The sequence below is a fragment of the Peromyscus californicus genome, unplaced genomic scaffold, assembly GCF_007827085.1.
Source record: "Peromyscus californicus insignis strain IS unplaced genomic scaffold, ASM782708v3 Scaffold_1__1_contigs__length_55948999, whole genome shotgun sequence".
Classification (NCBI taxonomy): domain Eukaryota; kingdom Metazoa; phylum Chordata; class Mammalia; order Rodentia; family Cricetidae; genus Peromyscus; species Peromyscus californicus.
In genome coordinates this window covers 34,284,636-34,312,390 of record NW_026294492.1, presented here as the reverse complement: position 1 = coordinate 34,312,390, position 27,755 = coordinate 34,284,636, and the positions used below count along the sequence as shown (strand labels likewise).

General features: G+C 42.4%; 1 protein-coding gene across 2 annotated transcripts in view; it reads left to right on the top strand.

Annotated features, from left to right (window-relative positions):
- Window positions 1-27,755, top strand: part of Thada (THADA armadillo repeat containing) — a 300,312-nt gene that overhangs the window by 23,115 nt on the left and 249,442 nt on the right. For both annotated transcript variants that reach the window (XM_052746438.1, XM_052746439.1), the window contains exons 11-21: window positions 756-1,447; window positions 3,365-3,516; window positions 4,273-4,428; window positions 5,405-5,527; window positions 8,726-8,849; window positions 11,228-11,382; window positions 14,557-14,764; window positions 18,223-18,358; window positions 18,615-18,751; window positions 21,806-21,964; window positions 24,293-24,450. In XM_052746438.1, coding sequence (XP_052602398.1) covers window positions 756-1,447; window positions 3,365-3,516; window positions 4,273-4,428; window positions 5,405-5,527; window positions 8,726-8,849; window positions 11,228-11,382; window positions 14,557-14,764; window positions 18,223-18,358; window positions 18,615-18,751; window positions 21,806-21,964; window positions 24,293-24,450 — 2,200 coding nt within the window. The remainder of the gene's footprint in view (window positions 1-755; window positions 1,448-3,364; window positions 3,517-4,272; window positions 4,429-5,404; window positions 5,528-8,725; window positions 8,850-11,227; window positions 11,383-14,556; window positions 14,765-18,222; window positions 18,359-18,614; window positions 18,752-21,805; window positions 21,965-24,292; window positions 24,451-27,755) is intronic.

The window sequence follows — 27,755 nt, the reverse complement described above, 5'->3', positions numbered from 1 at the left end:
TGCTTCTTGGTCGTGGTGGTACACTTGGGAGGCAGAGGCAACAAGATGAGTGTAGCCTAGGTAGCCTAGTGAGACCTTTTCTCAAAATAAATTTTCATCATCCTAAAACGGCAGACACCCAAAGACCAAAACATGATTCTCCAGCCTTTCCCAGCTGGGCCCATGAGAAGTGAGGAAGCTACTTCAGGGTAGGAGTACTTGCTCTACAAGTGTGTGGACCTGCGTTCAAATCCCAAACACCGCATGGGCCTTTAACCCCAGCATTAGCAAGGTCAGGTAAATCCGGGAGCTCTCTGGTCGGCCATCTTAGCTGAAGTAGCCGGCTTGTAGTTCAGTAAGAGACCCTGTCTCAAGGAAGTAAGATAAAGAGCTATAGAAAAAGACACCTGGTGTCTTCTGGTCTCTGTGCATGCATCCCCACACTCACTTGAATGCATATCTCTGTCTGTCTGTCTGTCTGTCTCTCTCTCTGTCACATACACACACACTAAATTTAAAATATCCATGAAACCATCACAGTAAAGATAGTGAATACTTCACTTACTCCTAAAGGTTTCCATGTATTCATTTTTTATTTTTTGTAAGGTAAAAAGATTGAAAATTTGTCTTTTAAGTTTGGCCTTATTTATAATTTTGTTGTTGTGAATTTCACTGAGTTTTCTGTTCATTCTTTGTATTTAAAAGTCGTGATGTTTGTCTAATTTCTTTTCCTAGGCAATTCATAATAATATATGTCATGGTTTATTTTTCTCCAGGATTAAGGAGTCAACATTAGAAATGTTCCTGTCTAGAGTCTTGGCATCTTGGACCAATTCAGCCTTACATGTCCTTGAATCAAGTTCCCCAAGTCTAAAGGACTGTCTGAATGGGGGTTCAAGCATAGCTAGGAGGCTTTTGGAATATGTCTATACACACTGGGAACATCCATTGGATGCTCTGAGACACCAAACCAAAATCATATTCAGAAATCTTCTGCAAATGCACCGGCTCACTACGGAAGGGAAGGATGTAGTCACTGACCCGTTCTTTGTGGAACTGACCAAGAGTCTTCTGCAGTTAGAATGGCATATTAAAGGGAAGTACGCATGCCTTGGCTGTTTGGTTGAGAGTACTGGAATTGAACATATTTTGGCAATAGATAAAACGATTCCATCTCAAATCCTAGAGGTGATGGGAGACCAGTCATTGGTACCTTATGCAAGTGACCTTTTGGAAACCATGTTTAAAAATCATAGGAGCCATTTGAAATCCCAAACTGTCACCAACACTTGGATGGATGAGTGGCATGAGACGTGGGTTTCTCCTCTCCTTTCTATACTGTGTGGAGGGAACTTGGATCAGAAATCGTATGTGATCGATTATTATTTGCCAAGGTTACTGAATTACAGCCCTGAAAGCCTGCAGTACATGGTGAAGATTCTTCAGGCATCTATTGACACTGAAACTGGTGAGAAATAGTTTCTTAGTAATTTCTATTTAGGATACTTAACTGTAGGTCCCTGTGCAGATGCTTGTCATGCCCTGCTATAAGTGGTACAGAATGCTATCAATGACAGCCACTTGAGATTGAAACAGATTGGACTTTCAATAGCTGAGTGATGGTTTTGGTTGAATTAGTTTCACCAAACAAAGAATGATTCCAGTTATAAAGTTTTGTTTTTTAAAAGATTGATATTTTTTTGTTTTGTTTTGTTTTGAGACAGGGTTTCTCTGTGTAGCTTTGTGCCTTTCCTGGAACTCACTCTGTAGCCCAGGCTGGCCTTGAACTCACAGAGATCCGCCTGCTTCTGCCTCACGAGTGCTGAGATTAAAGGCGTGCGCCACCACCTCTCTTCAAAAGATTGATTTTTATGTGTATGAGTGGTGTGCTTACCTGTCTAGTGTCTACATGGATAACACATGTGTGTCTCATGCCTTTTGAGGTTAGAACAGGGCATTGGATCTCTTGGAATGGAGTTACGGATAGTTGTGAGCTGCCATGTAGGTACTGGGAATTGAACCTGTATACTCTGGGAGAGCAGCCAGGGCTCTTCATTACAAAGCAGTCTGCTCCAGCGCCTAGTTACAAGGTTTTAATTTATTTTTTTGTTCTCAAACTAGAGTAACGGTGTATGTATTTTATATAATTTTCTTATCCAGGTGATTAAGATAGCAATTGAAATTGCTTTAGGCAGGCTTAATAAAAACAGGTGAGTTTTCCACAACTTAAAAAAAAAAGAACTAGAGCTAGGCGATGGTGGCATATGCCTTTAATCCCCCCCTCAGGAGGCAGAGGCAGGTGGATCTCTGTGAGTTCAAGGCCAGCCTGGTCTACAAAGCGAGTTCCAGGACAGCCAGGGTTACACAGAGAAACCCTATCTTGAAAAACCCAAAACGAAGAAGAAAAAAAAGAACTATGTAGTGATTTAGAATACGAGGAACATCCCACTGAAACCCGGGAGTCCTTAAGGAATCATGGTTTATAATGAATGTGTGGCCATATGTGGTGGTATATGTCTCTAATTCCAGCACTTGGGAGATAGATACAGGAGGATTGCTTCCAGTTAAAGGCCAGTTTAGTATACATAGTGAGTTCCAGGTAGGTCATGACTGCATGATACTCTCTAAATACATAGATACATAGATTGAAAATGAATATAAAATGTTAACCCTGAACATAGAAGTCTAAAAATTTTTTAACTTGATTCTAAGAGGAAATTTTGATTTCTGTACACAAAAACTATGTGTTATTTGATAATCTTTAATAGTTGTTCTTGCATTTTGAGAGACCAGCTGAGGCTATGGCTTTGTGAAGCTGTCCTGATGTTAGCGTGTGTTTGTTCTGGGTAAGGTGTCCTGAGAGCCTCAGTTTCTTGTGCTGTTTCAGAGCACAGCTTTCTGGAGGCTGATGTTCTGCTGAAATCAGGAGGTCTTTGTGGACCACATTTTATGTTCGTTATAAATGAGAACAGCTCCAAAATACATGTGGAGGGTCAATGTTTATTTTCAAGAAAAAAATAATCTTTGAACTAGTACACTGTTTCTACTACTCTTGTATAATGGTTTTAACTTTTTTCTATTTGATGTTTTTCCTCTAATTCACATAATGGTGGATTTCTTTAAGTTTTAAGACCAAAAGTAAAATTATTAGAGAATAAGTTATGATTTCTTTATAATAAGATAATTACGTTTATTTGAAATTATTGGCATGAACAGTTATATTCAGTCATTTTTATTTTAGAATAAGCACTTTAATTCGTCTTAGAATTTAGTTAAAATTTAATATTAATTGGAACATAGAAGTTGGCATGTCATAGTCATTGCATAGCACAGGAATGGTCTTTGCTATTGTGCCTTTAAGACAAGAACAGTTTTTCCCTCTTAGGGTCTTGTAACCGCAGAGGGGCTCTGGGAGCTTTGATGGCATGTCTACGAACAGCTAGAGCTCATGGACATCTTCAGTCTGCAACTCATGCCTGGGAGAACCTTGTGTGCGGTGCACGGATAAAGCAAGGCTTAATTCACCAACACTGCCAAGTAAGGAACTTTCTGTTGCACACATTAGTCCCTGATAACCTGATTGCTTTAGGAGTCCTGCTAGCGGCTAAATTGTAGGGGAGTCCATTATGATAGTAGACAGTGGCATCCTTGTACTTAGTCTATGCAGTGTCTAGTTGGGGAGCATGAACAGCTTACATCAAGAACTTGCAGCTCTGAGGGACAGCCTAGGTGTCAGTATGCCTTGGTAAGGGGCTTTATCTGGAAGGCTTAGCAGAGCCTGATCAGTGTAGGTGGTGGCTGGTTAGGAAATGGAGTGTTAGAACAGCACACAGAATGGAAGCCAAGTTCATGTTTGGGAAAGCTCTGATGCTAGACTGATGATGTCATTGGTTGCCAGTTACCAATTGCGTGGGCTTGTTCATTGTTGTCAGTGGAGTCAGAGATGAAATTAGGAGCAAAAGGAAGCCAGGAGACAGGCTAGTGTGGGCTAGATGTGAGCTGTGAAGGCCTGGAGTGAGGTAACCCTGAGAAGAAAAGAGAGGTTGTAGCTGAGTGCTATGTAAATAAGGCTTTGGCTTGTGAATGTACATAGCCTCAGTTTATACATGTAGGGACAGTTTTATAAAAAGTTAACTCAAGGTGCTTTGGATTAAGAAACCTTTCTGAGATATATGTGGTCAACATGCAGTTTACTTTTTTCCTTGGTAGCTTACACAGATATCATGTTGGAAGTAGTCTAGGCTTTTCTTACTTCATGGGAAAACTAACCTTTTATTGTTTGGTGTGTTTTAGGTGCGGATCGATACACTAGGCTTGCTCTGTGAAAGCAATCGGAGCACAGAAGTGGTCTCTACAGAAGAAATGGAGTGGGTTCAGTTCTTTATCACATACAATCTCAACAGCCAGTCTCCAGGGGAGCGGCAGCAGATTTGCTCGCTCCTTAAAAAGGTAGACTTTTTCTTCAGAGTGAGAAAGTAATAATTGCTCTGGAAATGGTTTTTTGAGAAGGTTCCAGATTTGGGGCAAGTGTGGAGTGGTTGTGGTATTGGGCTACCACATGACTGCATGGCTCCAGCATCTTGCCCTGAGTTCAGCAATCTTACATGTGGGATTAAAATGCCACACAGGGCCAGGCAGTGCTGATGCACATCTTTAATCCCAACACTTGGGAGACAGAGGCAGGCGGATCTCTGTGAGTACACGGCCAGCCTGGTCTACAGAGCGAGATCCAGGACAGCCAGGGCTACACAGAGAATCCCTATTTCATTCAAACCGCCCCCCCCCCCCCCCAAATAAAAACTCTGACCTCTTTAAAAGTATTATTTTAAAACATTTTATTCAATTATTTAGGGGACAGGCGTGAATATTGGGGTACAGTTATGGAGGTCAGAAAGCAGTTTGCAGGAGTTGGTTCTCTCCATCTGCTGCCTGGGAGAAGACTTAGGTCATCAGGCTTGGTGGCAGACACCCTTACTCAGCCATCTCACCAGCCCAGGCTCTTTTTTGGAAAGAAAACAAAAAAAAAAAGTCCAGCATTGGGGTTCTTGGAGCGTGGGCGGTTTGAAGAGCGTGTTGGTGACGGGGGAAGGAAGCACTTGGTTCGTAAGCACCTCAGGGAATGGCAATTTCATGGGTAATTCATCTCGAATCATTTGTGTAATGCATCTGTGGTAGGGAATTGGTAAGGTAGAGAAATGACTGTATTACCTTCAGGGTCACACCAGTTTAAAGGAAATGGGAAAACTGCTTTGATTGTTGTTTTTGGTAAAACTATGAAATGTTAATTTTATGTCAGAAAGAAACTGCAGATTTTAAGATTTGAGAACCCAGGTCCTCCATTCGTCTTAAGTTATCCCTGCAGACTGATGTTATACTGTGTGGTTCACATACTTTTTTAAAAAAAATGTCTTTTTCTCCTTAAAAGTTGTTCTGTAGGATACAAGAAAGTTCTCAGGTACTTTATAAGTTGGAGCAAAGGCAGTCCCCCTCTGACTCAGAGAGCGAGTGCAGCAGAGAGAGGCCTCCCGTGTCTTTACAGCCGTATAAGGTAGGTGATGTGCTGGACACACAGGGCTGCCCAAACCAAACACTGTGAATAAGCACCGGAGGGCAACAGCCAGATCTCTGATGACTCGTGACTTGGTGCTTTTCCCTTGTCATGCTGGGTGTTACATAGTCCTTCTGGACCTGGGTACTCCACTGGAGGTAGCCTGGGGTGTGGAACCAGAGCAGTACTTGAGGACTTGAGTGACACAGTGACATACCTGGGGTCACCTCAGTAGCTTACTTCTTGTGGGGCCAGTTTACTTATTCCTGACCTTTGCTTAGTTGGTACCTCCAAAGTCCACCTCTTCACAGGGCAGAAGACTCTGCTGCAGCTGTGGCTGTGTGTGACCCCACGGAGAGAACATTTGTGTATGTGGTCATGAGTGCATGTGTGTGGATGGCAGAGGTAGATAGAAAGTACCTTTCTTGATCACTTTCCACCTTACTTTTTGACCCTGGAGTTTGTTGATTCAGCTACTGGTTGGCAGCAAGCTGTAAGCATCCCTTAGTCTCTGTGGTCCAGGACTGAGCTCGCAGGTGTGCACTGTAACCCTGGGCTTTGGTGTAGGGATTCAGCTCTGGTCTTCATGTTTGTATAACAAGCACTGTACCCACCTGCCCATCTTCCCACCTTCCTGTTTTTAGGTCATCTAGGGCTACATGTGAGCTCTGTCTCAAAATCAAACAATCAAATAAACAATCAAATAAACCTCAAATAAACCTACAAATAAACCTCAAAATCACCAAAACAAACAAACAAACAAACAAAAATCCCCAACAACTTGGTTTTGAGGGTTAAATGAGAAAACCCTTTGTAAACACTCATTGAGGGCTGAGGAGATGGCTCATCAGGGCTTGCTGCTAGGCCTAATATCTTCAGTTCCATACCTGGAATCCATGTTGAGAAAGTCTACTCCTGAAAATTGTCATCTGATCTCCACATGGGCACAGTGGCATTTGGTGCTCACATACAAATACATGCATAATAAATAAAATAATAAAAATAAAAAGTTTTGGGGTGGTGGCACATGCCTTTAATCCCAGCACTTGGGAGGCAGAGGCAGGTGGATCTCTGCGAGTTCAAGGCCAGCCTGGTCTACAAAGCGAGATCCAGGACAGGTACCAAAACTACACAGAGAAACCCTGTCTTGAAAAGAAAAAAGAAAAAAAAAAAAGTCTCACTAGAAGCCATTGAGAGTGGTTTAGAGTGTATATGGAGCCCTGCCCTGTGTGTGAGAGTAAGTGTGATATGTATTGGCCTCTCTTAGATCATTGCTGGATTTGAGGGTGCATATCTCCTTTGCCTCTTAATGAAAGGAGTGACATGGCATTCATGAAATGTCACTTAACCACTTAGGGACATAAAAGTCTACTGTGTGGATTGAGAGTCTAGATTTTCACAAAAGCTTTTGTTTTGGTTTTGGCTTAGATACTCCTTTTTTCTCTCTTGAGACAAAGTCTTACTGTGTAGCCCAGGCTAGCCTTAAACTGTATCCTCCTGTCTTAGTTTTCTCAGAGCTATGAGTGTAGTCATACATATCATGCCCAACAGATAGGCATTTTTTTTGAACAATAGAGACTTAATCGAAGTCAATCTTGTGGTTATGATCATTTCTTATAACTTAACAGTCTGTGGCTTTGGGAGGTTATGACCTTTGCTCTGTGTTACCATCATCCTTCCAGTGGGTGCCATGCAGTGTGTGATAGACAGGCCCAGTGCCAATTACAGACCAAGTGCCGAGGGAGAAGGGAGGCTGTTAGTTGATAAAGATGTCTGTTAGGGTACTGGAGCTATTTCTTACCTAAATAACCGATGCTAATGTCCAGAGTACTTTTAAACTTAGCAAACACTGTGTACCTATGTTTTCCTTTACTCTTTTATAACAAGGCTGTGGGTTAAGCACTCTTATCCCACTGTAACAAGTGAGAAAACTGAAACTCAAAATGTTGAGTGACCTTAGCCACGAGTGTAGAGCCAGTCAGTACCCCAGGCTAGACTTGCTCCTGACTGGAAACGCCCCACCTAAGGGGGCTGGTAGATGAGCGATAGGAGGACTTGGAGAACTGAACTCACTTGTGAGTAAGCATGGCACATGGAAGGCAGGAGGGGAGTGACAGGAACCAACTGTGGAAATGGGTGGAGAGAGTGCCTATAGTGATTATGGTATTTGGAAATCTTACTAGGAACCGTAAGTTAGCTAGGGCCTGGGCTGGGGATGGTGTTCAGTCGGTAGAGTGCTTTCTTAGCCTGCAGAAAGCCCGTGTGGGATCCCAGCCTGGGTGTGGGCTCCATCATGTGGAAATGTGGGATCTGTAAACTGGGTGTGGTGGCACATACCTGCTGTCTCAGCATTTATAAAGTGGAAGCAGGAGAATCAGAAATTGAAGGTCACCCTCTGCTGCATAGCAAGTTAGATGTTTTTATAAATCGTATCACAGTCTATTTAGTAGTCTGTATTGGCTATTTCTCTGTTTACTCTAAAACTTGGGAAAGCTGCATACCCCTGATGCCCGAAGACTTGTGTCTGGAGAAGTGAGGATTCATCAAGCCCTGGCACAGACAGGGCCCAAACAGATCTTGTTGTTTTATCGCTGAGTCTGTGAAGACAGGGTTCAGTAAGGTCCTGATGCAGTTTGTACCCTGAGTCCTGCCCGTGTTGTGTTGCTGTGTCAGATGCCCGGGGAGGGTACTGTGGAAAGTTGTGAGGAGGTTATGAAGAAGGATGTGAGTGGCTGCAAAGATCCACCAGCAGAGGTGAGGTCTCCCTGGCCATGCCGTGAGATCGCAGAGTGGTGGGCGCAGTGTGGGAGGAGCATGTGTTTAGGAGTGAAGGCAAGAGAGCAAGTGAGAAAATAAACCTGTAGTGGAACAGCCGTTCCCATGGGAACCAATAGTTTAAAAGTAACCTGATTCACTCCTGACAGAACTAATCAGTTCCTAGGGGTGGAGTACCCTAGACCTAATTCCTTCCACCAGGCCTTGCCTCTTAACTTTCATACTGTCCCACTGGGGGTCAAACTTGAAGCATGTGGGTCTCTAGGGGATAAACTGTCCAAACTCCAGTAGGTGTCAAGCTGAATAATCAAACAGCTAGGACAGCTTCAAAGAGTCTTAACTCTTTAGTTAAATGGAACAGAAGCACTTACTAACTGCCAGTTAACTTAATTATACTTAATTGTATTTTATTTTTAATTTTAGAATTTCATGTCATCTGTTTGCAACATCCTTTTTGAAGCATTGTTTCCTGGATCTTCCTACTCAACTAGGTTTTCAGCTTTAAGCATTTTAGGATCAGTAGCTGAAGTGTTCCCTGTCTCAGAAGGTAAGCTTCAACAATGTGCGGGAAGCATACAGTTGGTCAGCATTTTGTTGTCTTTCTATAGATTTCTTTTAACACATAGCTCTCATTTGGACCTAATTAAAGCTGCTAGTAAAGGTAGATGGGAAAGAACCTATCTCCTCTTTTTGTTGGTCACTGTCTGCGAAACACATTGCCATGTTTCATGGATCATCTTGACTTACCTCACCAAGATTTCCCGTACCTCAATGCCACATTTGTTTGTGCTGGTATAAGAAAGGGCTTCATCTGTTAAGTTTAAAATGAAAACCATAATACTTTATCTTATATTTAATAAAGAGATGAGTGAGCCTTTGTGGTTAAAGTGTGGTTTCTCATATATACCATCTGCTTGACGATTTCCACACTTTGAGAAATCACATACTGTAGTGCAAACAACATAGCATACCAACAAATTAAATTATCTGCACAAAATGTACAAGTTGATTCCAGGAAAAAAAATATGAAAAAAAAGAACTCTGTAATTAGTAAAGAGATTAAAGCAGTAATCAAAACCTCCTAGCATCTGGGTATGATGATATGTGCTTTTAATTCTAGCACGTGAAGGGCTGAGGCAGGGGGGTCTCAAATTAGAAGCCAACCTGCTCTACCTAGCCAAGACCTTGTCACAAAATGAATAAACAATCAAAAAGTATTCTAGTCCAGGACAAGTGGCTTTGCTGGTAATTCCACCAAATATTTACGGTTATACCTTCTCATAGTCTTTCACAAAATTGAAGAGGAGGGTGACCTCCTGACTCATTCTGTAAAGCTCATTAGAAAAGCAAGTAAGGCTTCGTAGAAGGGCCAGCCAGATGGCTCAGTGGTTTGCTGCCAAGCCTGCCGACCTTCGGTCAGTTCCTAACACCCATGTGGAAGGAGAGAACTAACTCCCCCAGATCACCCTCTGACTTCTCCATGTGCACCATGGCATGTGTGTGCCAAGGTCCCCTTAAATAAATAAATGAAATAAAAAAATTAAAAATAAAGCCTGTGTAAGAAAACTAGACCAATATCTCTTATGAATACATTTGCAGAAAACCTTAAAAAATACTATAGCATCAAAGCTCAGCAGCATATTAAAAATATTGAACACAGGGCTGGAGAGATGGTTAAGATGGTTAAGAGTACTTCCTGCTCTTGTAGAAGACCCAGGTTCTATTCCCCGTACCCACGTGGAAACTCAAAGTCATCCATAACTCTAGCTCCAGGGAATCTTATGCCTCCTTTGACTTCTGTGGGCACTAGGAACGTATGTGGTACACATACATGTATGTAGACAAAACACTCATACACATAAAATAAAAAAAAAAATAACTTAAAAAAATGTATGCAGCTGGGCGGTGGTAGCACATGCGTTAAATCCCAGCACTCAGGAGCAGAGGCAGGTGGATCTTTTTGAGCCTGGTCTACAGAGTGAGTTCTAAGACAACCTGGGCTGTTACACAGAGAAACCTGCCTCTCCCCAAAATAAAGAGAAAACAAAAAGTGTGCATTACAACCATGTGGAATTTATCCCTGGAATTTGGTATGGATCCAAATAAGATCACAGGACATGTCATGCTTGTCATTCTGTGTCAACTGACTCTAAGACTTTGGATCTTGGGTTAGTAAGTTGTTTTTTTTCTTTTTTAATCGAGACAGGGTTTCTCTGTGTGGTTTTGGTGCCTGACCTGGATCTTGCTCTGTAGACCAGGCTGGCCTCAAACTCATAGAGATCCACCTGGGTCTGCCTCATGAGTGCTGGGATTAAAGGCGTGCGCCACTGCTACCCGGCCTGGGTCAGTAAGTTTTTTTTTTTTTTTTTAAGATTTATATTTATTATATGTACATGAATGTTCACCTGCATGTATGTATGTACGTCTTCTGTCTTTCTGGTGCCCACTAAGTCCAGAAGATGGCATTGGATTCCTGGGACTGGAGTTACAGATGGCTGTGAGATACCATGTGGTTACTGGGAACTGAACCTGAGCAGCAAGTGCTCTTAATTAACTACTGAGCCATCTTTCCAGCGCCATGAAGGTTTTTTAAAAACATGTGTTCCTAAATTTATTTGTTCATTTTTATTTTAAAAGTAACTGAGAGATCTTTCATACCTTTTGGAAGAGAATAAAGTGTTTTTAAGTCTTAAAGATGTCTGTTTCATATTTGTAAATCTGTAGTTCTTTTTCATTTGAAGAGATGCAGTGTGTGCTATTTTGCATAGTGTATGCTGTGTAAAGGATGAAGTGAAAGGTTATTGTGGGTAAGCAGGAAGTAGGAATTTTTGTACTGATTTTATATAAATATTTGACCAGATAACTTTGGGTAGTTGATTTTTTTTATTTACTTTTAAGTGATTTTCATTCATTTAAAATTTTAAGGTAACATCCAGACAGTGTATCAGCTGAGTCATGATATTGATGCTGGCCGTTTCCAAATACTAATGGAATGCTTTACTAGTACTTTTGAAGAAGTGAAAACCTTAGCGTTTGGCCTTCTGATGAAGCTGTCGTCAGTAACAGTTGGACAGTTCCAGGTATTTCGACTTTACCTATGTAAATGTGTGTGTTCGTAGAGTTTTTATTTAGCTTAGGGAAAGCAGTCACTTGTCCGAGCTCTTTGCCTCCTTAGGTCTTTTGAGTATTTCTTTCAGTTTCTATCTGTCTCTGGTCTAGCAAGGGCGGGAAATGGTAAAAATCCACATCACTGAGCTGTACTTTTTAAAATTGCTTTGATGGAAATGGAGGTGTAGGAGGCAGTAGGTTTTGCTGTTTACAAGATTATTGGTAGATTTCAGCTATGTGGTCTCCATAGTTCCCTTGGGCTTGTAATATTTGCTCAAAACATATCACTTACAGTAATTTTGAGGTTTTGAAGATAATCTTCCTGATTAGAAGATTGAGAAGCTGAGTGTAAATGAGGTAGAGAATGTGTTTCTGGTCTTCCAATAAGCAATAGCTAAACCGAGACTGAAACCTCAGACTATTTGAGGTTAGCGGCAGTTCTCTGCAGAGGCGCTTGGCCCCAGCCCTCTCCGTGACACTGCTTTTCCTGCCTCGGAGTAGGAAACTAAGATAGGATGAGGAGTACAGGCACAGTGGAGGGCAAGTCTCCAGGGGACACCTAGCCAGGCACCCTTCTCTTCAACTTACTCTGGGGTTGTGGGGTCACCAGGAACGTAGTGGGTGTAGAGCTTCCCTAGAGCCTTCCATTAGCACTCCTCAGAGGCTGAGGGGCCTGAGGGGCTGCAGCTGTTAGGTTATAGGTATATATATATATATACATGTACATATACATGTATAGCCTTCCATCATCTTAGAGATGTGGGATTCCGAGGAGCAGTGCTGGCCAAGACTGCTCTGTGGTGCTGTTTCCAGGTCTTTGGTATGACATCACAGGGTCTCGGTGTCACTGTTCTGACTGGGTACAGGTTAGGAGTGGCTACCCAGGATCTGCCTGTATCTGGAGTGAGCCTTTTATCATTAGCTATGCCTCATTCCTTTCAAATAATTTTTGAGAAGATGTGGAGTGAGAAGGTAAAGTGTAGAAAGAACTGGTTCTTACAGAATCTGTGAAAGGCCCTGAGAGGACCTCTGCATCTTTAATTCCATAAACATGTGCTTGCCATAGAGATACTGTGAGATTTAAGAAATTTCTGCCCCACATGGTATAAGTTAGGATTTTGGTTATAGTATCTGGTCTTGTTGCATGTTAGTCAAGTGGTCATTGACATAAACATTCAAGATTTTAAAATGGGACAGGCAAGATGGCTCAGTAGATAAAAGGTGCTTGTCACCAAGCCTGTGATCTGGGTTTGGTCCCTGACCTCTGCATGGTAGAGGGAGAGAACCAGTTCTTTTAGTTGTCCTCTGACCTCCATGTGAGTGCCATAGTGTGTACACGTCCTTTCGGGGCCTGCTCCCAAATAAATAAATGTAATTTAAATAGAAGAGTAGACTGCCTCCTATTTAAAGGAAGATTTGAAAATATTGGTTATGTATTTTTGGAGTCCTGTAGCCTCTGTAGTATGTCTTTTTTTTTTCGGACAGTGTAAGTTAACATTTAGGTATTCCTTGAGTACTTGCTTAACCTCTCTAGTACCCTGTGTATAATACATGTTCATAATGGCATGTGTTTCTGATATATATCCTTACTACTCATCTGGTTTATTGCCTATCTCTCTGTGGAGCTGCAAATCCTATGTATTTATGTTGCATCTATAGTTTAAGTTTTTGAATTACATTTTCATGTATTTGTGCATGTGTGTCTCTGGTGTGTGTGTGTGTGTAGGTCAGAGGACAACTTACTGAAGGTGTTTCTCTTTTTCTACCATGTGGATTCCAGGGGTCTGACTCAAGTTGTTGGGCACTGAGCCATCTCTAGGTTCCTGTAGTAATATTTTGATACAAGTGGGATAAAAGTGCTCTCAGTTTGGTTTTTTTTTTTTTGGTTTTTTTTTTTTTTTGGTTTTTCGAGACAGGGTTTCTCTGTGTAGCTTTGGAGCCTGTCCTGGAACTCACTCGGTAGTCCAGGCTGGCCTCGAACTCACAAAGATCCGCCTGTTTTGCTTTTTAAGGCAGGGTTTCTCTGTGTAATAGGCCTAGCTATCCTGGAATTCACTTTCTAGACCAGGCTGGCCTCGAACTCACAGAGGTCTGTCTGCTTCTGCTGGGATTAAAGTTGTGCGTCACTACTGCCCGGCTAAGTGGTCTGTTTTAAGGCTGTTTATTTTCTTACTGATTTATAGGTAGTATAGTTTAAGATTTTACTCTCAGTTAGAAAAATGACTTAGATGTTCATTTAGTACCTTCTGATAATTGTTTAGATTTCACTTTTTTGGCCACTATTTAAAAGTTTTTTTAGGTTATAGAAAATTAAATGTCAAGTAGAAAAGAATTTAGATAAAAATCAACTGACATGCAAATCAGTACTGTTTTGAAATTGTTAGACATCATTAAATGTCAGTGTACTAATAATCAAATCCAGAAAGGAGTTTCTAACCCCTCTTATTAGATAGTTATGGAACAATACAAAAAGAATCATAATATTACTGAGCAACTAAACACTGATGTTCCGAGTGGTTTGATGACCATGTGGCTTGTCAGCTGTGGGACTGGGACCCATGTCTCCCCTTGTCAACCCAGTGCCTTTCCCTGATTGTTACAGTGACCTTCCCCTTGTTCTGTGTTCCACAACGCGAGTGGAGACTTAACTGAGGCACAGGTGTAGGAGTTTAGATGCCAAGTTTCTGAGGTTGATCTGGTCCTTTCTTCTCCACTCACGTGTGGAGTTTTACCATGAGGAGCCTTTCTTTGTCTCTGTCATTCAAGCAACCAGTTCTGTGGGAAGGGAAAAGGGGAAAGAAGGAGAATGTGGTGTTCAGATGAAATAGAGAGAAATGAAGCTGACTGAGAAGTATACTCTGAGTAGACACATGGAGGTGGTTTGGCTTAGAGGCCTAGCAAATTCACAGGGAAACAGCATCCATTTGTTGATTGAGTTTCCTAATTGAAATTATACTCAAGGTCTTCATCTCGGAAGTGATTAATGTTCGTCACCAAGTACTGTAGGAGAAGTAGCCTATGTTCATGGAGAAAAGCAGTTCATAGTCATTAATGTTCTCATTGAGTCCCAGCCAGATGGTGTGTATGGACTTACGTACACTGTAGTTCCTCTCTGCTGTGGTGACCAGGACTGTGCTCTGCTCTAGGATTCTGAGAAGCTGCAATACCTGTTCCAGGCAGCATTGGAGCTCAGCACCAGCGCGAAACCCTACGACTGTGTGACAGCCTCCTACCTGCTGAACTTGCTCATATGGCAGGATGCTCTGCCAGCCTCCCTGACTGCCTCCTCAGCACAGCAGCTCACACGGGGAGCTGGAAAGAAGGCTGCCGTGCTGGAAAGGAACACGTTAGTGGGTTTGTATTGAGAAAGCGATCTTGTGCTGTCACTTAGCAAACCCTGTATTTTAATTTCTTTTTCTTTAGAGTAACCAATGGTTGAATATTTCCTTGTTTTAAGAGTTTGCCCGCACATGAGAACACCAGTACCATTTATGCAAATTAATAATTTACTCCTCTTTAGCACCTGTTTCTTTTCTTTTTCTGTCTGTCCTTCTTTTTTCCTTTCCCTTTTTTTGTTTTGTTTTTTTGAGATAGGATTTCTCTGTTTAACGGCCTTAACTGTATTGAAACTAGCTGTGTAGACCAAGCTGGCCTCGAACTCACAGAGATCTGCCTGCCTCTGCCTCCCGAGTGCTGGGATTAAAGGCGTGCACCACTATGCTCACCTATTTCTAAACAGAAGACTTATGCTAAGTAATTAGACACACTGATGGACACATTTCAAAAGGGGCATCTTTTCTTTCTCCACTCCGAGTGTGCCGTTTTTGTATGATAGTTCTGCTGTGACCACAAATAAATCATCCTCATTATGTCTGAACAGAGCAGAGTTACTTTGTTGAGATATTTTCCTCAATCACTTCTCCACCTTATTTTAAAACTTGAAATGTTGTTTGTGAGTGCATTTGTGTAGTGTGTGCACACATGTGTGCATGTACATGGAGGCCAGAGAAGATTTGATGTTCTGTCCTATCACTCTGGGTTTTCTTCCCACAAAACAAGGTCTCTCCCTGAACCTGGAGCTGCACCAGTGGCCAGAAAGCCCCGGAGACCCTCCTGTCCATCTTCACAGTGCTAGGGTTGTAGGCCCTCCCAGGACCCAGCTCTCAGATTGGAACTCGGCTCCACATGCTTGCGGAGCAAGATAGCATTGGGCTGTCTCTCCAATGCTCCACCTTAATTGTTGAGACACAGGCTCTTTGAGCGTGGCACTTGCCATTTCTGCTCGCGACTCTGCCTGTTTCTGTGTCCCATCCCTCCACTGGGATTACATATGTGTGCCACCATGCCAACTTTGTATCAGTGCTGGTGATTCCAATTGAGAGCTTCATGCTTGTATAACACAGCCAGCTCTCAGCCTTCCCCCCCCCCCCCCCCCCCCCCACTTCCTACTCTCTTTAACAGGAGCTCTTGTAGCCTGGGTCAGCCTGAAACTTGCTGCATAGCCAAGGGTGATCTTGAGCTTCTGCTCCTCCTGCCTTCCCAGTTATGCAGTGCAGTACTGGGACTGAGCCCAGGACGTCGTGCCTGCTAGACAAGCAAACTGCAAGGACAGGAAGCAACACTCAGCACCATCAGCCTGCAGGGAAATGCAGACCGAAATCACAGAGCGCAAAGACTTCATTCCAACGGGGTAGCCAAGGAGAACCCCCCAGATTATAAATGTCCTTGAGGTTGTGGAGAAAATAGAATATGCACTGCAAGGATGGAGGGTGTACACACAAGCATTCAGCCTGTAAATACCTGGAGAACTGAAAGTATACACCCAGACAAGAGCTCTGCAAGAATATCTGTAGCAGCACTATTCAGACTTGTCTAAAAGTGGAAATAAGCCATGTGCATATCAGCTGCTGAGTGGATAAGTAAAATGTGTCCGCCTGTACAGTGGACTCCTATTCAGCCATAGGAAAGAATGAATTATTGATACAGCTTTGATGAACTTTGAAAACATGATGATAAGTAATCTGAGTCAGTCATGTGTTATTTTATTCTATTTATGATCTGTCTAGACTAGGCAAATCTTTTTTTTTTTTTTCTTCTTATTTTTTTTAGACAGGATCTCATATAGCCCAGGCTGGCCTCCAACTCACTATGTAGCCAGACTGGTCCTGAACTCCTGATCTCCCCACCTCAGCTTCCCAAGTTCCAGCATTACAGACAGTATCTGTCACCACACATGGCTAAGAATAGGCAGCTCTGTAGGGACAGAACTAGTCAGTGGTTCCCTAGCACAGAGCAAGGGTAGAACTAAGAATAGGCAGCTCTGTAGGGACAGAACAAGTCAGTGGTTCCCTAGCACAGAGCAAGGGTAGAACTACCGTGAGAGTGACTGTTGCTTCTGAGTGAAGGTGTCTGTTGTAGTTTTGTGTGTATATGTGTCAGTCGGCAGTAAAAATGTTGTGGGATAGTGTTTGCATATATCTGACAATGGAAAAAATGGACTGTACACTCTCTCTATATAGATATATATCTATATCTATATATGGATATAGATATAGATATATAATTTTATTTTTATGTGCATTTGTGTTTTTGCCATGGGTGTCAGGATCCCCTGAAACTGTAGTTACAGACAGGTGTGAGTCGCCATGTGGGTGCTGGGAACTGAACCTGGGTCCTCTGGAAGAGCAGTCAGTGCTCTTAACCCCAGAGCCATCTCTCCAGCCACCGACTGTACACTCTTAATTTTTACTGCATTTGTGTGTGTGTGGGTGTGGGTGTGGGTGTGGGTGTGGGTGTGTGTGCGCGTGTGCGTGTGTGTGTGCACGCACACCCAAAGGTGTAGATTTCTCTTCTTCCACCACATGGGACCTGGGGATCCAGCTCAGGGCGTCACGTTTGATTGAAAGCTCCTTTACCCACTGAATTATCTTACTGGCCCAACTTGTGCATTTGAAATGTATGAATTGCATGGTGTCTGAGTTGTATCTTGATTATACCGTTACTAAGTATCACTTTTGGTCAAATAGGCCATGCTACATGGTCCTGGAGTTCAACACTCAGCTGGAGGGTATCTAAAAGGATTGGTTCAGAGTGAATGTCATTAATCCCGGCAATTAAGGGAATGCATTCCATTCTTTAACGGTGTCTTAACTAGAAATTGTTAACAGGCTTTGATAGCCCTGAAAAACCTTTGATTCTAAACCCCTGATGTGGGGCTGGGCAGATGACTCAGTCGAGCCCTGTCTGTGCACACCTGAGGGTCTGAGGTGGACTTGTCAGTGTCTGTAAAAAGCCAGGTGTGGCAGTGTGCATCTGTCATTCCAGCCTGGGGAGGCAGAGACAGGGAGCATCTTGAGGCTAACCAGCCAGCCAGCCTTCCTGAATCAGTGACTCAGAGGTTCAGTGAAAGGTCTTTCTTCAGAAAGTAAGGTAGAGAGATCAGGGAAGGTGTCCACCCTTGCTGTCTGGCTTCCACCTGCACATCTGCACGTGTGTGTACATGTGTACATGTACACTCAGAAAACCTCTAGTACAGTGGTTCGCAACCTGTGGGTTATGACCCTTTCACAAGGGTCGCCCAAGATCATTGGAAAACACAGATATTCACATTACGATTCGTAACAGTCTCAAAATTACAGTTATGAAGTAGCAATGAAATGATTTTATGGTTGGGGGTCAGCCCAAGTGAGGAACTGTATTAAAGATTGAGAACCACTGCCCTAGTATAACATTTAGTTGAGCTGGGTGTGCTTTCTTTCCTATAAGTGTTTATAACTGAGGCTATTTCAGTTTCTGTTTGGTTCTTTTTCTAGTTATGAAGTGCTTGATGGAAAATCTTGAGGATGAAATATCTCAGGCTGAGAACTCTCTGCTTCAGGCTGCATCCTCATTTCCAATGTATGGGAGAGTCCACTGCATAACAAGAGCTTTCCAGAGGTTGCCTTTGAAGTAAGAATACCCACAGCTTTCTTGTTTAGAAATACACGTTTGCTTGGCATTTAGCTTCTTACTGGAGTGTGTCTTAAAAAAGAATTGAAAATTAGATTTCATTGTCTACCCATATATGCATATTTTTAAGTCCCTAATATTTCATATATCACTCAGTTTTAAGCCACAAATTCTTTCAGCTCCTTTTGTGTGTTCATTCATTTCTAAGATGAGTTTTTTGCTTTTGAGTATAATGTCTCTGCTGTGTTTGTTGAAGTGCCCTGCAGTTGGTGAGCGAGTGGAGGCTGGTGGTGGAGAGGCTTTTGCTGCTGGCCTACAGGCTTTCTGCTGTGGTGTCTCCTGTCATCCAGAGCTCCTCCCCTGAAGGCCTCATCCCTATGGACACCGACTCAGGTCAGCCGGCGAGGGCCAGTGCGATTCTTCTGTCTCCGTCTCTATCTCGTTATTCCTTTGGAGAGATACAAAAACTAAATTAAGGGAAAAATCTTTTTCATGCTATGTCTTAATTTTTTTAGTAATTTTTTTTTTTTTTTTTTTTTTTTTTTTTTTGGTTTTTCGAGACAGGGTTTCTCTGTATAGCTTTGCGCCTTTCCTGGAACTCACTTGGTAGCCCAGGCTGGCCTCGAACTCACAGAGATCCGCCTGGCTCTGCCTCCCGAGTGCTGGGATTAAAGGCGTGCGCCACCACCGCCCGGCTAATATTTTTAATTATTAAAAAGTAGCCCCTGGTAGGAGAGACATTTTACAGAGTGGTGTAGTAAACAAACTCTGTTCCTGTAAACAAACTCACCCATCTTCCCACAGGCAGACTTAATGTAATTCAGTGAGTTATAAAGAAAAAGAGGAGGGCATGAAAGTAGACGAGGGACGAGTTGGGACAAAGGGGATCAGTGGGAGTGAGGAGGACAGTAGAGGGTCATGTAAAGTGAATATGATCGCAATATGCTATGGAATTATATTCATCACGTTGGGCAGTGGTGGCCCATGTCTTTAATCCCGGCACTCAGGAAGCATCTGGATCTCTGTGAGTTTGAGGCCAGCCTGGGCTACAGAGTGAGTTCCAGGACAGGCGCCAATGCTACACAGAGAAACCCTGTCTCGAAAACAAACAAACAAACAAACAAACAAACAAAAACCCAAACAAACAAAACATTATATTCATCATTAGTCCCATATATATAACCAATATCTATTAGATTAACATCTATTAGAGTTTAAACACTGTATATATGAAATGACCCCAGCTCCAGAGAACCAGGTAATAAACAAGATAGATTGGGTTTTATAGTACTGTTTTTCAGAGCACATAGTCCAAATGTGTGAGGTGGGTAGAGAAGACTGCTTACTGGGAATCTGAAATGGACAAAGAGCAATTCTTGGGAAGGAATGGAAGGAAATAGTTCTCCAGATTGAACTTCATCTGCTTTTACCCTCCCAGTCCCTGCCTCTTTGCATATGTTCCTCCCGTGGATCTGCATGCAAGTCAGGGGTTTCGGACTGCTTGCACGTCTCCCTTCTCATGCCCATTTCCATTTTCTTTCAGGGTTACCCTTAAAAACTCCTAAATCTTTTTTTCTCTGCACCTTTCTCACTCTCTCCAGGTAATTTTTTTGTTTTCTTAGGTTATCCTAGATGCTTCCCTATGGATTTCCCTTCTTCCATTTCCTTCTAATAAAGTTCAGATGACTTTCCTAGTCCCCTCAGTTATCATTTGAATGGCACGTCGCCTTTAGCCCCTTGTGCTGTCCCACTTTGACACTGCAGTGCCCTCCGACTGACCGTGCCCTGTGGTGGTCTGTCTCCTAGTGCTCTTCGCCCCAGGAGCTGTCCTTCATGGAACTCACTTTACAGGAATGGCGCCTCTGTGTTCCTGCCTTGCGATGAAAATTAGTGATGGTTCACGATACCAAGACAGTTAGTTATTCCAACTCACGTTAAGCTCAGTATTGATCTTTATACTGTAGTTTTCCTACTTAGATAGTACATCTTGAATATTTGGCTCAGGCAAGTACTGGTCGATTCTGAATGAGCAATCCTGAACGTTTCAGTTCCCTAATGTAGGTCGGTCTTGTAGAGTGTGCATAAGGAGTTTTGTTATTATTTAAGAGTAGGTGGGGAGGAGCTGGACAGATTTGGGGGAGGGGAAAAATATGATCAAAATTCACTGCATGAAAAAATTTGGAAAAAATAAAAAAGATTTTAAATTTGAAAAGGTTGGTCTTAGATACTACTTTACCTCACAGACTTTTCCTGAATTCTGCCTCCCTTGCCTTGGTCTTTATATTTTTTCCTGCCACTTCCCTGTTTTATAGGCCATATATTCTGAACCCCCTTGAAGAGTTGGATGGGTAGGATTCCGAAAACCTTTCTGGTTGTTTCTGTTTTCCTTTACTCTTCTCATAGCTTTTTTTTTGGGGGGGGGGCGGGAAGGGAGGTGGTGTTATTGTTTTCTGGCTGTTAAAATTTGCTTTTTTGATAAAATTTCAAGGAAGCAACCAATGAGTATATGTATTGATTGAATGGCTATTAACACAGTTTGGGCCTGTGTATTTCCCATAGTGCCTGAGTAGATGTATGCCGTCTTTACTGCCTCTTAGATTTTTCCGTTCATTCCCTGTGATTTAGTACTTTTTAAAAATTAGAGCTTGGGTGGCTTCTAACTACCCATCCATCATCCCATTCATTCACCCCAATTCCCCGAACCTATGTGTGAGCCAACTCTAGGCACTGGTGACTCACAGCGAATGAAGGCTGTCTTCCTGGAGTTTACTAAAAGACATTGCACGAAACATTGGCACTGTGCGGCATGCTGAGATGGCTGTGTCTTTTGCTTTTCTAAACCAAATATGGAATTTTTATAAACCTATGTTGCAAAAGATTGTGTGGTATTGATTTTTTTAGATATATATTTTTTTTAGATTTATTTATTTATTATGTATACAGCATGTATGATATGACTGCATGCCAGAAGAGGGCACCAGATCTCATTACAGATGGTGGTGAGCCACCATGTGGTTGCTGGGAATTGAACTCAGGACCTCTGGAAGAGCAGTCAGTGCTCTTAACCTCTGAGCCATCTCTCCAGTCCCGATTTTTTTAGATATTAGAACACATTTTTTTTCTTTGAATCTTGCTGACTTACATTGTAGGCTAGGCAAACCAACCTTACTGTACTTCCCTCACAAGAGTAAGCATTGTCACTCTATGGTAAAGGCGATGGCAGCCTGTGAACGGGGATGTTTGAACTGTGTGTGTGTCATGTCTTCAGTCTGAACTTTGTTAAGAGCACACTTTAGTATCATGAAGACCCCCTGTAAGTAACTTCCTGTCAGCCATCCTGTGAGCACAGGGATTGCCTCTGTTGGAAACTACAGCAACTTGGAGTTAGTTCAGGGAAGTCTGCACGACATGGAACTTGGTGTTCATGAATGCTTATCTTTTCTTCAGAGTCAGCAAACCGCTTGCAAGTGATTCTCAATGAGATTCAACCACGGGATACTAATGATTACTTCAGCCAAGCCAAACTACTGAAAGAATGTGATAGCTTTGACTTGGAAGACTTGAGTACCAGTGTCTCAAATATTGATAGTTGTGCAGAAATCAAAGGTAAGATACATGAAATGGATAATGTAATCAGTGGAGTATTTTGGTGTTTGTGTCCCGGGGTGGGGAGGATGACCACAAGTACTTTAGTAATGTAAAATATGTAGACTGTCTTATTGTTTTGTTTTAAAGTGTGTGTGTGTGTGTGTGTGTGTGTGTGTGTGTGTGTATGAGAGAGAGAGAGAGAGAGAGAGAGAGAGAGAGAGAGAGAGAGAGAGAGAGAGAGAGAGAGAGAGAGAGAGAGAATACCTAAGTGCAGGTGTCTGTGGAGGTCAGAAGTGTAAGATCTTCTTGGAGCTGAAGTTACAGGCAGTTGTGAGTTGCCTGATGTGGATGCTTAAACCCAACTTGGGTACTGTAATAGCAGTACACACTCTTAGCTGCTGAGCCATCTTTCCAGCCCCAAAATGCCCTTTGGATATAATAAAAGAGAGTTTCGATTTGCAGAACATTTCTGGAAAACAAAGACTTTTCTTTTCAATTTGGGTTTTGGAATGACTTTGCAAGAGCTTTATCAGAAAATGATATGCCTTAGTTCAACATAGGCGATGCTACAGCACAAAACTTTTGAGCATAAAACTCTTGAGTAGCCTAGCTGGGGAGGGAGGGACACAGGATGCTGAGGGATCTGGCCTCACCTCCTCCCCGCTGCATAGTTCACTGCTGTCTTCTGTGGGAGTTCTTGAAGTCAGCGTCCTTTTAAAGGAAACCTTATCCCCAAGCAGAATGTGAACTTCTGTGTCACACCAAGCCACCAGAATTCCAGTCTGCATGGCTTGCTTTATCAGTTGTTACTGAAAAAAGTTATCACAAGAAGTAATTTCTTAGTGATTTACCCTGTGGCTATGTTCTCCACTAGATGGGGTTATTGTCTTGCTAAACAATCTCTTTGCAATTTGTATTTTTAAAATTACAAAAATAGGTTTTCACTGTAATAGTGAAATATAAATTTAAAATGGAGTAAAGCTATGTTCCATTTCCTCCCCAGTTCTATCCTGCTGCCATTTTGTGTATACGCCATTCTAGCCATGCTGTGTATTGATATGTAAGTGCGTTTTTCTTTTAGCTTAGGGAGCTTTTCTTTATAAAGTGAAATTGGTATAGTCTATTGATTGTAAAAGTTTTGTCTTGGGTTGGAGAGAGAGCTGAGCAGTCAAGAGCACTGTCTGTTCTTTTGAAGGATCCGGATGCAACCCCAACACCCACGTGTTAGCTCACAACTGTCTGTAACTCTAGTTCCAGAGGATCCCGTGCTTTCCTTTGGCCTCTGTGGGCACCAGGCACGCACGCGGGGCACAGGTACACAAGCAGGCAAAGCCAAGCACCCATGTGCATTAAAAAACAAAGACAGAAATAGGAAAAGTTCTGTCTTAGGGGCTGGAGAAGTAGCTCTGTGGTTCAGAGCACTTGCTCTTCCAGAGGATCTGGGTTTATTTCCAGCACCCGTGTCAAGTGGCTCCCAGTGGCCTGTAACTCCAGCTCCAGGGAATCCAGTGTCTCCTGAGCTCCACGAGCACTCTCACACATGTGGCATAGTCTCATTCTCTCTCTCTCTCTCTCTCTCTCTCTCTCTCTCTCTCTCTCTCTCTCTCTCTCTCTCTCTCTCTTTCTCTCTCTCTCTCTCTGTGTCTGTCTTTCTCCCTGACAAGAAAAAAGTAATCCTACCACTCACACTCAGGAGGTAGGGCAGGAGGGTTGTGAGTTTGGAGAGCCTGTATGTAAAAAAACAAAACTAAAACAAACAACAACAGAATTTTTATCCACTCCTTACCTGATAAAGCAACTGTTCTCACCAAAGTAAACAAGAAGTACTTTTTTTTCTTTTAAATACTCAAGCACGCAGTGCTTTAGGGGTTCCAGAGAGGTGCAAAGTTTGTCTCAGTAACATTCAAATGCTAGTCCTAAGTTTGGAGGAGGTAGTGTGTTTCATTTTAAGGTTTTTTGGTTGTTTTTTTTTTTTGGTTTTTCGAGACAGGGTTTCTCTGTGTAGCTTTGCGCCTTTCCTGGGACTCACTTGGTAGCCCAGGCTGGCCTCGAACTCACAGAGATCCGCCTGGCTCTGCCTCCCGAGTGCTGGGATTAAAGGCGTGCGCCACCACCGCCCGGCTTAAGGTTTTTTGAAAGTAACAAAAAATTAGCATGCTTCCCCCTCATAGCATGTACTCTACAAATGTTAGCGTATTTTGTTTTCTCTGAATAAACAGAACATATGACAAATTGGTTTGTTCAAACAAATCATTCTTGGGAAAATTACGAATAAGTGTGTTCTAAGAAAACTGAGATGTGAGGAATCATAGCTGGTGTTGCAATGGTTTTGTTTTGTTCCTTAAGGTAAAGAAGGAAAAACATGTGATGTCACTGCTCAGATGGTCCTGGTGTGCTGCTGGAGGAGTATGAAGGAAGTCGCTTTACTTCTGGGCACACTCTGCCAGCTTCTCCCCATGCAGCCTGTGCCAGAACCTTCTGATGTGTTACTAACAGTGCCGCAGGTAAGATGGTGGTCCTCCCTCCAGGTGTCATCTTTGGCCTGGGTCTAAGCTGTTATTTGCAGATCAACTTTTAAAAAAGGCTTCGATTTTACCTTTTATTTACAGATGCCAGCTGAAAAAGGTTCATGGTAATTTTAGGATATTAGATCTTAACATTATATTTTAAAAATGTGGCATTTTAAGAAATATTTTATACCAATAACTAGATGTGCCTCACTTTTGACTGCAGCATTATTATTATTTAAATTTTTATCTTTTTAGCGTACATAAACTTGAATTCTAACTGAAATGATCTGTTTAGTAAGACTCCACATGTCTCTTAAAAATTTCAAGGAATAAAAAAGCAGCATTGGTTGCTCATGCTCTCCTGCTCCCCCTGCCCCCTTCAGTAATAAAGTTGCAGCCCTTGGTGCTTTTGGCTGACTTTCACTTCAGACCACAAGTTAGCTCAGCATCTGGGGCTGTGTTTACAAGAAACTAGCTCACCACAGGCATTTCATTTGGAAATACTGTAGATTTATTAGATTTTTGTTTTTAATTGATTCCTTCTTCCTTTCCATATGGTTTCAACAAATCCATTTCCCACAGTTTGCCAGCAAAGATATATAGCATGCACTTTCATTTTTAACCTTTTTCAAATAAAGATAATCCCCCCCCCCCCCCCCCCCCCCGCCGTAGGGTATTACAACATTCAAGAACAAAACAAATACTGTAGTATGCTAATGCTGATTATTCTTACAATACCCATGTGACTAGTGCCATGGAAATAATGCTAATGTTTTTATTCTCACACTCGGGTGCATGTGCTTGCATCTGGCTAACAGCTGGGCCAGTGATGTTGTAAGACCTTGGAAAAGCACAGGGCAAAGGCGAATAGCACGTTGTGGGCGGCATGTTCCTTCCTCAGTCTCATCCAGATTAAATAGGCCTTGCTGTCCTAGAGTTACTGGAGTCATTGCTCTGACTGGCAGTAGTGCCAATGCCTATTTCTTGCTGAGGAATCCAGTTATGATCAGCCATTTCACTGGTGTGAATCTACCATCTTGTTATGAAGTAAGCATGTGCTAAATCCTTGACTTGTCAACTTCTCCTTTCAAGGACAAATTGAGGAAAATACATTTTGCTTTTTATTGTGACTGAGAAAGCTCTTGAAAACTTGAAAGCTCTCCATGAAGATTATTTTGCCTTGATACCCTTTGCTTTATACCCAAAGTTTGTATTGTAATGACTTCATGTGGAACAACCATGTTAAAATTGGATCTAACGTAAAAGAAATGTTTGGTTTTTTAAAAAAATAAACTAAAAATAGCAAATAAATAGTTGTATAAAGTAAAGAATTCTTCAGTGGCCGTTGGCATGTATAATGGACTTCTGCCCATTAATAAAAAAGCATCACAGAACGGAGGTTCTGATGGCACACATAATCTCCCAGTGCGCTTTTTACACGATAACCTCACATGTAGCTATATGAGAAGACATCACTGGCTTGGTGAAGAATGGGGTTCATGTCATTGCCATTTGCTAACAGAAACTATTCCCTGTGGAAAGCTTTACTCTTGGCTTTTAAACAAATGTCTTCTTAGCTTAGGAACATTTAGTCCATGAAAGTCCTGTCTCCAGACATTAATGTCATTTACATTACTATAGGGTTTCTTCTTTTCTAAACATAAAATTGCTTCTTTTAAAAAAAGTGTTTTTTAATTTCAATATTTTAGGTTTGCTTATTTTGTGTTTGCTGTCATATCCACGTGCATAGTTGTGTTCTAGGTGCCTGTGGAGGCCAGAAGAGGGCATCAGATCCCCAGAACTGGAATTACAGGTGCTTGTGAGCTACCATGTGGATGCTGGGAACTGAACCCTGGGATCCTTGTGCAAGAACAGTAGTGCCCTGAACTGCTGAGCTAGCTCTTCATCCTTCCCATTTCCTTGCTTGTGAGACAAGATCTTGTTATGTAGCCCAGGCTGGCCTTCCGAGTGCTGGAATGACAGCCAGTTGTAAATTCTGCTTCTATAAATAAAAAATAGTCGCATGTACTTGATTCTTTTAAGAATTAAAAATAGAACTGACAGAAGAGCATAGCTTACATCAGGGCGCCTGGCCATACCTAAGGAAATTCATCCATACATCCAAGGATATAGTTGCTCTGACAAAGCTGCCTTTGCTGTAGCTGGTGACAAAACCATCAGTTTGAGAGTTTACCTCTCAGATGAGTGTGACTCCAGCACACTCTCCTCTGTAGAGTTAAGTTACTGTACTTAGGAGTCTCCTCTCTCACCTTCCTCGACCCCCAGTTCTCTGAAGATCAGCCTGGTTTTATGCCTTTGTTAAGGGGTGGTTCTTACATAGCACACATGAAAGTGATTTACAACAGGCGGACAGGAAGCAGGGTGACAGTTTGGGGACTTGTGTTGCCGTCTGAGAGGAGAGCTGGTACTTGTCTTTTGTTCTGAGTGCTCAGTGCTTGGTTGATGGAAGGATCACTGCCGTGATGCTCTCCAGCCCCTGAGATAGGAGGAGACTGAAGCCCTGGTTGTCATCACCTGCTTTGCCAAAGACCACAAAGCTCGCATCTAGCTTCCCTCAGATGGGAACCCAGTTCTCTCCTTCCCATCATGGCTTCCCCTGGCACAGTGCTGTCTTTGTCCTAAGCAGCTCATTTAAGTGTTCTTTAAGTTGGATTTCCCCCTTCTCCATTACCTAAGCCAGTTTTCTCTACTGAAGAAGCAATGGAAGATAACTTTTTTATTTTTAAGTGTTTAGTACCTGATCCTTCCTGTAGGGTATTTGGTGTGAAGTGTTTAGTACCTGATCCTTCTTGTAGGGCATTTGGTGTTAAGTGTTTAGTACCTGATCCTTCCTGTAGGGCATTTGGTGTGAAGTGTTTAGTACCTGATCCTTCCCATAGAGCATCTGGTGTGAAGTGTTTAGTACCTGATCCTTCCTGTAGAGCATCTGGTGTGAAGCAGTATGCTCTTGCTAGCCTCTTCAAGAGGAAACTTCACCTGGTGGCATGTCTGGCTTCCTCCTGCTCTCTAATCACACAATGAAAGGTCCTTTCATAGTGTCCCTGTCCTAGAGGCAGAGAGAAAGCCTCTTTGAGGGCTGGAAGTCGAGACTCTTCAAAATGAGCTGTGCACACAGCCTATCTCATGGTTTCCTGATTCACTGGTGTGTGTCTAGGTTTCTAGCCTTACCTTTTGCTGATAGACTTCTGCTTGATATTTTGTTGGACCTTTTTCCAGCGTGATGGCTGATACTGATTTTTGAAACAACTTCTCCACTGAAAATCAATTTCATTGGAGAT